This window comes from Drosophila takahashii, chromosome 2R, assembly GCF_030179915.1.
Source record: "Drosophila takahashii strain IR98-3 E-12201 chromosome 2R, DtakHiC1v2, whole genome shotgun sequence".
Classification (NCBI taxonomy): Eukaryota; Metazoa; Arthropoda; class Insecta; order Diptera; family Drosophilidae; genus Drosophila; species Drosophila takahashii.
This window is the reverse complement of record NC_091679.1, coordinates 32,893,203-32,907,566: the sequence shown is the minus strand read 5'-3', so window position 1 is coordinate 32,907,566 and position 14,364 is coordinate 32,893,203. Positions and strand designations below refer to the sequence as shown.

Below are 14,364 nucleotides of genomic sequence, written 5' to 3'. Positions count from 1 at the left end.
TATCGTTTCAAAAATTGATCTACTTTTTATACCCTCAACTTTACTTTAGGTATCAATGTAACAGACAAGCAAGTCGTGTAGAATCTTGATTTCCGGCGAAGCTGCGGGTGACCTTGGTAGACGGTGGCAGTCGTCAATATATTGTATGCTAAATACGCCGACTATCATCAGTTTCAATTCAATATTGCGTGGAGAAGTTAACCAAAAACTTTATAAGATGCTCGCGGCTTGCCCACTGATTTTATGGATTCTCGCCGCCGTAGCTTCCACCGATGGTGCAAATATCCTGGGGTTATACAGTGACCTCAGTCCGTCGCATCTGATTATTTACATGTCGACGGCAAATGCTCTCGCCGAAGCAGGACACAATGTGACTGTGGTGTCGATACTTGAACCCAAGGTTGTGTACAAGGATATCCATCTGATAGTGGTGCCTTTGACAAAGGAACAAGAACTCACTTTAGATAACCAAATGTCCAGTATGGCAAAAAGCAAGCATGACGTCATAAGCATCATGTCTCTCCTTCTAAATGATCAGAGTGTAATGGTTAATTCCCAGGCTGATCTTCTCTCTGACTCGAGGTTCCTGCGCATTTACGAGACTAAATTTGATTTGATGATATTGGGCTCTTTCTTCAACGACTTCCAACTGGGAGTAGCAGCCAAGCTGAAGGTTCCTGTTATCATTGACTGGACGACACCGTCCAACATCAGGGTTGATGAGTTTGTCGGTAATCCCTCGGAGATCTCATATGTGCCCAATGAATCTACTTATGCAGCGGTACCGATGAACTTTATTAAACGAGCTGAGAACATGGTCAAACAAATAATTCTCCAGTACTTGACGTTGCTATTTGATTACAAGTTTACACGAATTTATAATAAAATCTTTACGGAAAAAGATATACCGACTCTTAGTGAAATGAGAAAGAATATCTCAGTGGCATTTGTAGGTTCTCATTTAATCACCGACGGCAGTATTCGACCTCTGGTTCCCGCTATCATTGAAGTCGGTGGCATTCACGTCAAGGAGAATCCCGATCCGTTGCCCGAGGATATTGGCCAGTTTTTGGATAAGTCTACGCAGGGAGCAATATTTCTCTCATTGGGCTCGAACGTTAAAAGCCATATGGTGAAGCCAGAAATCGTCAAAACAATGTTTAAAGTCTTATCAGGCCTAAGAGAAAATATTGTCTGGAAATGGGAGGATTTGAAAAACACACCAGGCAATGCCTCAAATATTCTGTACAAGGACTGGCTGCCCCAGGATGATATCCTGGCTCATTCAAACACCAAACTGTTTATCACACATGCCGGAAAGAACAGCATGACCGAATCTCAGTACCACGGAGTTCCAATGGTGGCCATGCCCATGTTTTATGATCAACCTGTAAATGCTGATGTGATGGTGAAATCAGGAAGTGGCGTCGCCATTGATTTCTTTACTCTTACAGAACGCAGTTTCAGAGAAGCCATTAAAGAAGTCTTGGAAAACGCTAAGTACAGGCAAGCAGCTGAAAAACTCTCCGCCCTGTACAGGGATCGACCCCTTACTCCAAAACAGTCAGTTATTTACTGGACGGACTACGTCTTGAGACATCATGGTGCTCCACATATGCAAAGTCCTGCGGTGCATATGAGCATTATTGAGTTACACAATCTGGATATCTACGCTCTATTTCTTTCGGCCATGGTCTTGTTAGTTCTTCTTACCCGACTGATTGGAAAACTCGTGCTAAGCAAGGTGTTTGGCAAAGCCAAAATCTTAATGTCAAAAAAGGAACAGTAAACATAATTGATCATTAAGCCAAGTTTCCTATTTTCTGATGAAATAAATTTTGTAAAATTTTTTGATATATATATTGATTAAAAAACTGACCAGAGGCAATATTGCAATAGGGGAAAATGGGCGATATCTAGTCTATCCATAAGAGAGTTTAATTATTTTAAAATAATTAATTTTTGTGTCGAAGTTGACAGAAGAAATGCAAGAGTCTAGGGCCGTTTTTATCGGCCGTCTATTTAATTTAAAATAGGGTTAAAACTCTGATTTCCCATACGATTTTAAGGTTTCAACCGGCCCTAAGACTCTTTAGGCAGCTTTCTTGTCTGCATGTTTAACGAAAAGTAGATACTAGGTTTAACATTTCTACACTTTTATGTTAAACCCTACTTAAGTTCAGCGGTCGGCAGAGTTTTTCCAAAAGTCGTACAACTAAATTCGAATTTAATAGGTTTTTACATTTTCCTTGCTCCCACGATGGATTTTTACGACGCAAAATATCGTGACGATCGCGACATCAACGATTATGTAAATATCACGCGAAAACAGAGTAAGCAGATGTCTTTGTATACGTCTATATCAACATAATTTAATTCTAATATGACTGGCCCAAAAACACTACTGAACAGTATTATTGTAAGCTTTATCATTAGAATTTTGTTTGTGTCTGTTTCACACGGAAATAGGATTACGATAAGTTTTTTCAATAATCAAAATTAACTTGCAAATTATAATCATTATTACCACAAGGTATCTATAAAAGAGGCAACAAAGACTACATATCAAGCAGTTACAAAAAGAGCCTCGTGAGGTTGTGTCATAATGTACGATTTTAAAACCATTAAGTGTTCCCACATAAGCGAAATACCAATTCAGGTCCGGTGCAAAGGGCCCAATGGGCTTGGCCCTGAGTGGATTCCCTTAAAGGAGGATTGGAGCAATCGCTGGTGCACTTTACCTTTGAATTACACGATGGACTTTGCGAATCGGATCGCGAGCTTTAAGAGCAGGGATACTGATGTTTTCTTGGTGTCTTCTGCAAAGACAGGTTCAACTTGGATGTTGGAGTTGTCCTGGCTTCTGTTAAATAATCTTGACTACCAGAAAGCTCAGCAAAGCTATGGTATGGTGCGCAGCCCCTATCTTGAGTGAGTGGATTTTTGTTTCATACTTCCTGATCTCAACATTTTTGAAAAGATTTCACCAATATATTTGTGAAAGCTATTACCTTAATATAACTTGCTTAAAATGTAGGCATTCAGGAGTGGACTCCATGTGGAAAGCTGATTCAATAGATGCTTGTGAACAAATTCAAGACAATCCCAGGTTGATCAAGTCCCATTTACCAGCGCATATGCTGCCCCGAGAAATTTTCACGCATGGGAGGAAAACTATTTACGTGGCTCGAAATCCAAAGGATGTTGTGGTGTCAACATATCACTTCTTTAGTGATATAAAGTACTGGAAATGCTCTATTGACGAATTTGTAGATGACTTTGTTGCTGATAAGACTCCATTTAGCTCTTACTGGGGGCACTTAGTCGACTTTTATAGGCTGCGCAATGAGAAGAATATTTTCTTTGTTACCTACGAGGAAATGAAGCGAGACCTTAAAGGTGTGGTTAGGAGACTATCTCGTTTCTTAAATTTCAAGGATTTGACCGATAATGAAATGGAAAAACTCTTAAGCCACTTAAGTTTTGAGAACATGAAAAGTAAGTAAACTGCTAATAATTTTGAATGCAAAGTACCTATATTTAATTCTCCAATGTCGTTATGCTTTAGAAAGTCAATTTGGAAACCACAAACATTTTTTGAAAACATTTCATGAAACTACCGATAATTTTGAGTAAGTTTGTGTTTGAGTTTCAGCAATTTGAAAGTAATTTATATTTTTAACATTAGATTTCTACGACGTGGTATTATTGGATCATACAAAGACGAGTTGAGTGCTGACAGCATAAACAAAATTAATACAAAATCCCGCCTCTTTTTTGACAAATATGGCATCATTGAATCCGATATTTTTGGTATTGTGTAAAATAAAAATTTAATAAAAGAAATGTGCAGAAACTTAGTTAATTGGATTTTGTTGAATATTATTATTATAAATGGCTCGTTTCTACATGAGGAACGTACAAATTAATAACTTCATGCGTCATTATTAGGTCATACATTTTTTAAAATATTTTTAAAAGGTTGTGTATTTACTCCATATTCTTTTTTATTAGCAAATAGATAATTAGTAATACTATTTTTCAGGGACCGTAAATAACACTAGTTTACAAAATAATATTCTTGGTGTGCTCCCCAGCAATTGATGGCAAATTCTGTTAGTGCTAGACCCCTAGATCACAAAAATAGCACTTATTTTTTTTTCGATGGCACAGTTTTTTTTAAAGATTTTTTAAAGTTTGAAATGTTAAATTTCGGACTTTTTTCGAATTTTTTCTTATATCTCGGCAGATATCCACTCGGTTGGGCCAGTTTTAGTTTTATTTTAAAGTCAATAGATCAGAGCTTAACTTTGCCATACAGATCAATACGATTGGATGAGTAATGGCAGCGCAGAAGCTCGACAAAGATGAAAAATGTGTTTTTTGGTCGTCTGTAAGTCGGCTGTATATATCGTAAAAACTCGAAATAAATCCGTTGAAAAATCATAATGGGTACAAACTTAAAGTTTACATCCTACTGAATAAAACAAGCCGGATATGGCCCAAATCCATGGAAAACTGGATTTATGGTGGATTTTTAAAGTTCGGATTTTTCCACTTTTTTCGGTTGACAGAGTCCAAATTTAAGATTTATCATAGGCGGCGACATGTAAACAAAAATGAGTGGTGACGGCAGCCGGGTCAAAAAATAGCTAAATTTAAAATCTAGAAAATTATAAAATAAATTTAATTTCTGAAAATTCCTTTAAAAATATAAAATTGCTTGCGTTATGACTGTGAGTATTTTTAACTAAGTACTATCCATTTGGATAGTTCATTCTTTTGAAAAAAGTAACCCTAATTAAAAAATTAAATTCACTTTAATAATTTTCTAGCTTTTAAATATCTGATTTAGCTATTTAGTGACCCGGCTGCCAACACCAATTATTTTTGTTTACATGTCGCCGCCTATGATAAATCTTAAATTTGGACTTTGTCAACCGAAAAAAGTGGAAAAATCCGAACTTTAAAAATCCACCATAAATCCAGTTTTCCATGGATTTGGGCCATATCCGGCTTGTTTTATTCGGTAGGATGTAAACTTTAAGTTTGTACCCATTATGATTTTTCAACGGATTTATTTCGAGTTTTTACGATATATACAGCCGACTTACAGATGACCAAAAAACACATTTTTCCTCTTTGTCGAGCTTCTGCGCTGCCATTACTCATCCAATCGTATTGATCTGTATGGCAAAGTTAAGCTCTGATCTATTGACTTTAAAATAAAACTAAAACTGGCCCAACCGAGTGGATATCTGCCGAGATATAAGAAAAAATTCGAAAAAAGTCCGAAATTTAACATTTCAAACTTTAAAAAACCTTTTAAAAAAAACTGTGCCATCGAAAAAAAATTTAGTGCTATTTTCGTGATCTAGGGGTCTAAATCTAACAGAATTTGCCATCAATTGCTGGGGAGCATTTCGGCTGTAAACTAGTGTAATCATTATTTGAGATTTTTATTTTAAAAGGCCTACTAAGGTTTTTACAAGTTTTAATCAACAATTTAACTGGTTTTTATGCACTTTATAGACATGAACAAATAACAGTTAATTTGCTTTCCAGATTTGTTGAAATGCATATACTTTGTGGACAAGAGTAAAAAGAACATTATTTTTGACGTTTAAAATAAAATATCACAGTAGTCTTTTTAAATTAAAAATCTCAAATAACACTAGTTTACAAAATAATATTCTTGGTGTGCTCCCCAGCAATTGATGGCAAATTCTGTTAGTGTTGGACCCCTAGATCACAAAAATAGGAATTATTTTTTTTTCGATGGCACAGTTTTTTTTTAAAGATTTTTTAAAGTTCGAAATGTTAAATTTCGGACTTTTTTCGAATTTCTTCTTATATTTCGGCAGATATCCACTTGGTTGAGCCAGTTTTAGTTTTATTTTAAAGTCAATAGATCAGAGCTTAACTTTGCCATACAGATCAATATGATTGGATGAGTAATGGCAGCGCAGAAGCTTGACAAAGATGAAAAATGTGTTTTTTGGTCGTCTGTAAGTCGGCTGTATATATCGTAAAAACTCGAAATAAATCCGTTGAAAAATCATAATGGGTACAAACTTAAAGTGTACATCCTACCGAATAGAACAAGCTGGATATGGCCCAAATCCATGGAAAACTGGATTTATGGTGGATTTTTAAAGTTCGGATTTTTCCACTTTTTTCGGTTGACAGAGTCCAAATTTAAGATTTATCATAGGCGGCGTCATGTATACAAAAATGAGTGGTGACGGCAGCCGGATCAAAAAATAGCTAAATTTAAAAGCTAGAAAATTATAAAATAAATTTAATTTCTGAAAATTCCTTTAAAAATATAAAATTGCTTGCGTTATGACTGTGAGTATTTTTAATTAAGTACTATCCATTTGGATAGTTCATTCTTATGAAAAAAGTAACCTTAATTTCAAAAATTAAATTCACTTTAATAATTTTCTAGCTTTTAAATATCTGATTTAGCTATTTAGTGACCCGGCTGCCAACACCAATTATTTTTGTTTACATGTCGCCGCCTATGATAAATCTTAAATTTGGACTCTGTCAACCGAAAAAAGTGGAAAAATCCGAACTTTAAAAATCCACCATAAATCCAGTTTTCCATGGATTTGGGCCATATCCAGCTTGTTCTATTCGGTAGGATGTAAACTTTAAGTTTGTACCCATTATGATTTTTCAACGGATTTATTTCGAGTTTTTACGATATATACAGCCGACTTACAGACGACCAAAAAACACATTTTTCATCTTTGTCAAGCCTCTGCGCTGCCATTACTCATCCAATCATATTAATCTGTATGGCAAAGTTAAGCTCTGATCTATTGACTTCAAAATAAAACTAAAACTGGCTCAACCAAGTGGATATCTGCCGAGATATAAGAAGAAATTCGAAAAAAGTCCGAAATTTAACATTTCAAACTTTAAAAAATCTTTAAAAAAAAACTGTGCCATCGAAAAAAAAATTAGTGCTATTTTCGTGATCTAGGGGTCTAAAACTAACAGAATTTGCCATCAATTGCTGGGGAGCATTTCGGCTGTAAACTAGTGTAATGATTATTTACGGTCCCTGCTATTTTTATAAAAGTTTTTACAAGATGCAACAAGCAATTTTTTGAAAATTTTATAGCGATTTCAGTCACTCTATAAAAATGGTACAAATCTAAAGAAATCTAACATTTTTGGCATCAAAAAAGTTTTCTTAAGAACCACGGAAGGGAACATAAATCAGGTTATATGTTCTTTAGTTGCGGCAGGTTACTTATTAACCAGTTGATCAAAATATTTGAAAATGGGAATTCTTATCTATTAGGTTCCTATCTACCAATCCTGATCTAAAATTTTGTAATATAGCAGTTTTCCCAGGCTTGTTCAGCTATGCCTTTTAACTTAAATTACAAAATTCAAGGGAATAAATATGTGAAAATTTTTTTAATGTTTTGAAGAAAATAAAATTAGATTATATACTTCATCAAATAACTTTAATACATTTCTATGAAAGGTCGCAATGAATAACTTTTTAAATAATATATCTGCTAATTTTAAAAATAAATACATTTTTTCTCAGTCTAACTAAGATTTTTAAGTCAAAGATTATTTTTGTCCCGTTCGTGGCAATAAATAGAAATCAAGACGGAAACTTTCCCGGTCATGCGTTGTCCGTTAAAAATTTAAATAAAACTTAGGCTGACAAAAGAGCAGGTAAGAACAGGTAGTAAAAGCAGCCCCGCCCCACACTTTTGCCAGTCTGTCGTCATATGAATATGTTTGCAGGGAGAGCCGCACTTATTAGTCTGTTAGTCTGTCTGCACTTAAATAAATCCTTCAGCAGGCTCGTCAGAAACTGTTTACCATGAAGAGCGTAAGTGGATTTGACAACTGTCAACTGGTTAGTGGTGTCTTCTCGGTGGATCTGGCTGTGGTTGCCTTTCGCATGCTAATGACTTCGGGAACAGGGATAAGGGGGGTTTATTGGGGAGACATGTTGCACTTGCCACTTGACATTCCTGTCCCTGTCTCCGCTTATTTTCTTGGCTTCTTTCCCCCGGCAACTCCGTCATAATTTGTATTTACCTCATTAAAATCCAATAACGATGGGTGCAGAGAAACAGGATTTGGAGAACTGGAACTAACCTGTTTTTCCTAAAATCCTGTACCTTACAATTCTTTGATTAGTGTTTATTTGATAAAGTTTTCTGTATATTTCAGTAAGTATTTAACTTCGTTTTTATTATTACACTCATAGAAATTTTTACCCTAAATCGCCCTAAAAAACTGACTTTTCGCCCGTGGATTTAGAAAATCGCCCATAAATCGTATCCGCTGGCGATTCGCCCGTGTATTTAGAAAAATTTTCTAAAAAATCCCGATGAAAATTTGGTTTAATTTAGGGTGATTTTTCTTGAAATAAGAAATATTTTCCTGTTTTTAGGGTGATTTGCCCTAATTTTAAGGTGTATTTTTCTAAAATTAAGGGCGAATTTTCTGATTTTATAGGCAAATGCCCTAAAAAATTAGACAAATTAAAAAAAATCGTGTTTGAGCATGCTTAACTGAATTTAGGAAGCATGTTTTTTTTTTAATCGTCTATATTCTGGGACTGCTGCTTTAATTAAACAACACCGGCGGAGGACACCGTTTCATATTATTGTATTGGTGTGTAGCTTATATGGGAGCTGCGTTAAGAGGGGGGCCCGATCTATACAACACAGCCGTTAGAACTGAAAAATCATGTTTGTAAACGAATTAGAGAAATAAATATGAGGAGAAAAAACAACTTACTTTTTTTGGTCGTTGCGAGAATCGAACCCACGACCTCTCGGTTTAGAGTCTAACGTCCTACCGCTGCACCACAGACCCATCGCGCAAGACAACGAACAAACTCTGCAGACATCTTATTTTCTTGAGGTCTACGTTATATTTTGACTAAAGGCAACTAAACCGTATATTTTTTCCTGACGATTGTGACAATTAGTCCCGTTTTCTTGCCAGCAAACACAAAGATGCTTTTAACTCAGAACTCCCATACGTTTTAAAGGTTTAAAGACTACTTTAATTTAAAATTCGGACGAAAAAATGTCCTTAGTATTATAACGTTTACAAAAAAAAAAAATAAATAAAAATCAAGTTGAATCACACAGGGTTCGAACCCACAACCCCACGACCTTAGTCCTCATATAGCAAAGTTGAAAGCGCAAGTGATTAGACCGCTGGGCTACCGAATTTCACACTTTTGGAGTGATTTTTAAGGCGAATCGCCCTTGTATTTAGACAAATGTTAGAAAAAAAATTAGGGCAATTCGCCGTTGGATTTAGAAAAGGTCAAATCGAAGCATATCGAAAAAATCGCCTTAATTATTAGAAAAATAGAAAAATTAACCCTAAAAATATTTTTTTATGGTCACCTGCCTTGAATTTATGGCAAAATTGTCGTGAAAATAGAAAATTTTTCTCAGTTCAAGGGCGAAAATTTTTTTAGGGCAATTTTCTAAAATGTAGAAAATTATTTTTATGAGTGTATTATTTCCACCTAACAGCAAGTGTTTTTGAAAATTGTTTAAGAAATTATAATTAAATTGTTAGTATTGTTGTATTCTAGAGTTTTCAGTTAGTTAGATTTAACTTTAATCTCTCTGTATCTATTAACCATTAACCCCATTCAACCTACAATTTGGCCGGCTTGATCAACTTTGACCCTACTCAAAACACTTTATAGTTCAAAGAATTGGTCACACACACTAACGCTTAATAGACGATCAACAGGTGGCTGGAGTTTGGGAATTTATGAAACTTTTTAATTAGGCCCCGTCTAGAGAACGACTAATGAATCGACTCGAAGCGCACTGGCCATAAATTTTAATTATGCCTGGAGCAGCCGAAAAAGAATATCTCACCGAGAGAGGGGGTTATTTCGGTTTGAAGGACCGCCCGAGTGCCACGGAATTAAATATTCAAAATAGTCAGAAGAAGAATCGTTGGCTGCCCGACTCTCGGGACTCACCGAGCGACTCGTAAATAAGTAGAGTCACAGTCCCAGAGCTCTGATCTGTCGATGATAGTATCGACTGCGATGCGGACCAACGACCTGCTTCTCCCCGATTCTCCAATTGCTCCCCTCTCCACAAATCATGCGTGTCCTGCCTCATGTTCTTCTTTCCACAGCCTAATCTTCCACCTAGACACTTGTCCTAGGCAATGTCTCGAAGGTGTCAAATTACTCCGACCAGGCTGGGTTCCCTCTCCCCATCGCTCCCAGTTATCGGCGATGGGTATATGAGAGGACTCGGATGGGTTTTGGTTTGGGATTATACTCTTCTTGGCTGCGTGAGAAACTCTTTGAGGCCGCGACAGATGTCGAATAAATAATAAGGGAGTGGGTAATCAATAGGCATAACATGGTAAATCCAACATCTTAGGGAAACTACAATTTTGCTAGGACGTTCAGTTCCTTGTAAAAGTACAAATCTAACAAAATGGTAAATTAATATCACACAATTTACAATTGACTTTAAAATGGTGTAGGAAAATGTTATAGCCAAAAAAACATCCTAGTCTAACCAAACTTACTATCCTTGCCCCACTATCCCCTTTTTAACGATTGTCCAATCATATATTTGTGATTCTTTTTCCTTTTACCTCAATCAACCTGTTCTTCCATTTAAACCTTCTCGCATTATTGTTTTCATTACGAAACGTAAATCAAACAATTTGTCCTAAATAAGTCACGTCTGCATATTTAAGTTTCGATCTGCGGATGCCGTCTGCGGTTTGGCTTCATCCCTGGGATTGCGATTCGAAAGGCCTTGTGGTCCATTGTTTGGGCCCTTTTCGAGGCTTTTGCCATCTTTTATTTATGAACTCCGAATCGGCTCCTTGCGGATCCTTTTTTGGACATGTGGCGCGTTCCTCTTGCGGTTTTATTTCCTCTTTTGTCTGTTTGTTTCGGCCTTTGTTATCGAGCGTGTTGCATCTCGGGCGCTTGTAGCTTTTAACCAATTGCCTGGCACTTGGCGGCGGACGTTTTAACAGGCCATAAATCTGCTCGACCTGACCAAAAGACTAGTGGGGCTGACAGCCCAGCTGAGGCACTTAGCCAGTTTGATGACTCAAGCCGTTGCCAATCCATCCATCCATCGATCTGTTAAAACACAAATCAAAAGTTCTGGGAGTTTCACTTGTTCTGACAAAGAAATGCAGATACATTAGGGTGTCTCATATTATCTGGAGCTGGATTTATTTAAACCGTCTAGAATGTTTTGGATACGATATATTATTTTATATTTTAAAAATAGCACGGTTTACATATATAGCATTTGGATTGTTTTTTAATGTTTAAAAAATTTGTTTTACCCTAAATAAAAAATCCAATTAAATGTAAATAAAACTTTTTACCTATGGTTTTGAACAAACACCCAAAGAACTATCTATCTGTGTTCTACTCTCCGCCGTAACTTAATTGTGGATTTCTTCTTCGTTTTCAAACATAAAATCATCCCACCCTTATGCAGATTCATATATATTCATTATGCTGTCAGATTCTGCGGCGCTTCGGTAAGCTTTTTCCTGGCTTTGGCTGGGCTTTTTAGTTCTGCGCGTGCGCGGCGGCGGCTCCCATAAATTTTTCACACCCCATGATTATCGTGCAGATTGGCCATCGTCTGCCGGCCACTTGGGAGAGTCGCAATTTAATAAATACTTAAATAATCTTCAGTGCCAGTGCCAGCTCTTCTTGTTCTTTTCACCCGGTGCAAGACTGTTGCGTGAACTGGAGTTCAAATAAACTCGACTTACGGACCGGTTCCGGGGTCCCGGGAATATTTATGCTTATGAATAAATTCCCGGCTCATTCGCCGCGTATTTGCGATAAGCCAAACGGAATTACTAACCTCTTCTCGTCCATTTTTTCTTCTCTTCCACAGCGTAGCGCCGTTTGGATTTTCTTCATTTGTTTTATCGACGTCGCGCTTGGCAGCCTTTGGGCATTTATCAGCAAAGACCCCCCATTCCTACCGATCGAGTACCCCTTGCTTTCCCGTGGCACTTCGATATTTAAATGGATTTCTGTTCGAAGTTTCTCCGGCTCCGTTGTGGGTCCCAATTGATTTCCAATTTCAGTTGAATTTGTTATCAGTTTTTTTGTTTGGCTTAATTTCAGGGCTTTTGAACAATCTAACAATCTCCAGAGTCAAAGGCAGCATACCAACTTCTCTAAAAAGTTTTTAAGTTTATCCTGATAAAAAGCAGAGAACAACAGGCCAAACAAGAGAAAAATAACTTTGGAAAACTGACCCTTTTCGATCAAGAAATATAATTTAGTTTGTAGATAAATAAAACATTAAATGTCTGATCAATAAAAAAAAATTTTTCCAATGAGGGAAGAACAGTCATTATTGTCCCGTTTTAAATGTAATTTTAGATTTTTTTAAATGAAACTGAAAACTGAGTACCGCCAGTATCCACATTAAGTGCATGCACTTAATTAAAACCATTTATGATGATCCTAGTCCTAGTCTGACATGAACTGTCTGTGTCCACGGAGGCAGCTGTCGGCCGGCGTCATAAGAAGACAACCAAGAACCCTCGCAGATCCAGAACGCTCCGCCGACCCCTCCTGCCCTTCATTATCTCTGTCTGTCTCTTGGTTTGGGGAGCCATTGAAACCCTTTATTTGTTCGCTGCTTTTAAGCAAATTACAGCCTTGCCCTTACCTCAGGTCTCTTGAGCAGGTTGTTCATTCATTTGGCTACCTGCAATGCCACTGGCGACGGTATTATATGGTTCGCATGCAATCGACTCGCTGGAAAGCGATTGTCCAGCATTTGCATAAGTCCCTGCTATTTCTGGAGCGGATCTTGGGGTTTTCTCTTTCCTTGCACTAACATAATCTGCTATAGAACAGGAATTCCAGCATGTCCTAACTAAAATCAACCTAAAACATCTTTCTAACTTATGTACCTTTCTTGATGTTTTGCATGAAAAGTATTAATCAGAAAATAAATAAAAAAATAGTGAGCTATTTTACGGCAAATTAAATCTAATACCCAAAAAAGAAATCAAGCTTTGTCAAACTCAACAAATTAGTGACCCGATCATAACTTTTTTCCTATGCAGCAACAGCAACCGCTTTGGCATGTGCACAAAGTCCAACCAGGGGCCACTGAGGCCAATTGGAGTCGAGCTTGGGGAGCTGGGTCTCGCACACAGCATGTAAATACAAAAACAATTACAGTATTGTACAATATTTTAAGCTTTTACTTAGGAAATACAAAATTTGTCTTAAAATAAATGTTTTTTAATCTTAATCGTCAAGTTAAGTGAAATCTGTTTACCTTATTAATAGAACTCAATGATATTGAAATAAAATTGCATTTGTTAAGAGAGTCATTTAATTTTCATTGCCATGACCTGTAAAAATGCATAATTTATGCCTAATTTGTGAGTTTTCCTCCGTGCTTTCCGAGGAGCAAAAGCCAAAGCCAAATCCCTAGCCTCAGAGTCTCACAGTTAAACGCTTCACCTGTTCGCGCAAGGCGTGTGCTTGGCATGTCTTGCCATGGCCATAACTCTACAACCTGCCCTCCCCCCGCCAAACCACTCCACTCCACTCCTTGATTTTTGAGGCCCCCTTCGCGGGGAGAGGCGTTAGTTATTAAAGCAGCCGAGAGCCAGGTTGCGAGTCTGGCTCGCAAGACGCTTCCTTGCCTGACTGCCGACTGCCGCTCGAAAACTCGTTTCGATTATGAAAATTCCAAGCATTAATAACTCTGTTGCTGTTGCCCTGGCTGCGACTTCGCATATCCCATACGACTTGGTCTTGACTTGGACTCCTCGACGGCGGCAAACTTGCTACAGAATTCTGCGCTATAAATAACAGGCGAAAAAATACAATATAAAAAACAATTTGGCTGTTTGGGCCAGGCCAAAATGCATCATACACTGACCAACGGTAGCTGGCCGCAGTGAGTGAACAATTTTTGTTTAATTTCACTCGCTTTATTTTCCATTTAAAATACACTTGCGGTGGGTTTGTATTCGTTAAGAGTCAGCGGGTTCAAAAGTCTGCTGTTGCCAACAACAACTAGCATGCTAATAATTACAATAACTGCTTGAGCGACTACTACTTAATGGTTACACTAGACAGCAGGAAAAACAAAAATTTTTTACTGAACAAGTGACAAATTTTTACATACTTGGATCGCTTGACATTATTTTGTTTCTTAAAAATAATTTTTAAAAACATGTTTATTAAACCTTTGTTTTCATAAAATTTTAAATATTCATCAAGAGTATCTCACTGCTAACCTTTGTCACAACCTTTTTTATATATCCCCCTTTATATGGGTGTTTAACCTCAACTTA

At 37.0% G+C, this 14,364-nt stretch overlaps 2 protein-coding genes across 3 annotated transcripts; both read left to right on the top strand.

Moving 5' to 3' along the window:
• Nucleotides 1–133: 133 nt before the first annotated feature.
• On the top strand, nt 134–1,868 carry LOC108060666 (UDP-glucosyltransferase 2-like). Its single transcript, XM_017146454.3, has one exon. It carries the CDS (start codon nt 146–148, stop codon nt 1,787–1,789), a length of 1,644 nt encoding a protein of 547 aa, XP_017001943.3. The 5' UTR covers nt 134–145; the 3' UTR covers nt 1,790–1,868.
• Nucleotides 1,869–2,560: 692 nt separating this feature from the next.
• On the top strand, nt 2,561–3,832 carry LOC108060669 (luciferin sulfotransferase-like). 2 transcript variants are annotated; one of them, XM_070214090.1, is made up of 4 exons: nt 2,561–2,931; nt 3,005–3,498; nt 3,569–3,632; nt 3,689–3,832. In XM_070214090.1, exons 1-4 carry the CDS (start codon nt 2,606–2,608, stop codon nt 3,822–3,824), a joined length of 1,020 nt encoding a protein of 339 aa, XP_070070191.1. In that variant the 5' UTR covers nt 2,561–2,605; the 3' UTR covers nt 3,825–3,832. The 2 variants fall into 2 exon arrangements, with proteins under 2 accessions (XP_070070191.1, XP_044251860.2); XM_044395925.2 differs by having other exon boundaries at nt 2,565–2,931; nt 3,038–3,498.
• The last annotated feature ends 10,532 nt before the right edge of the window (nt 3,833–14,364 follow it).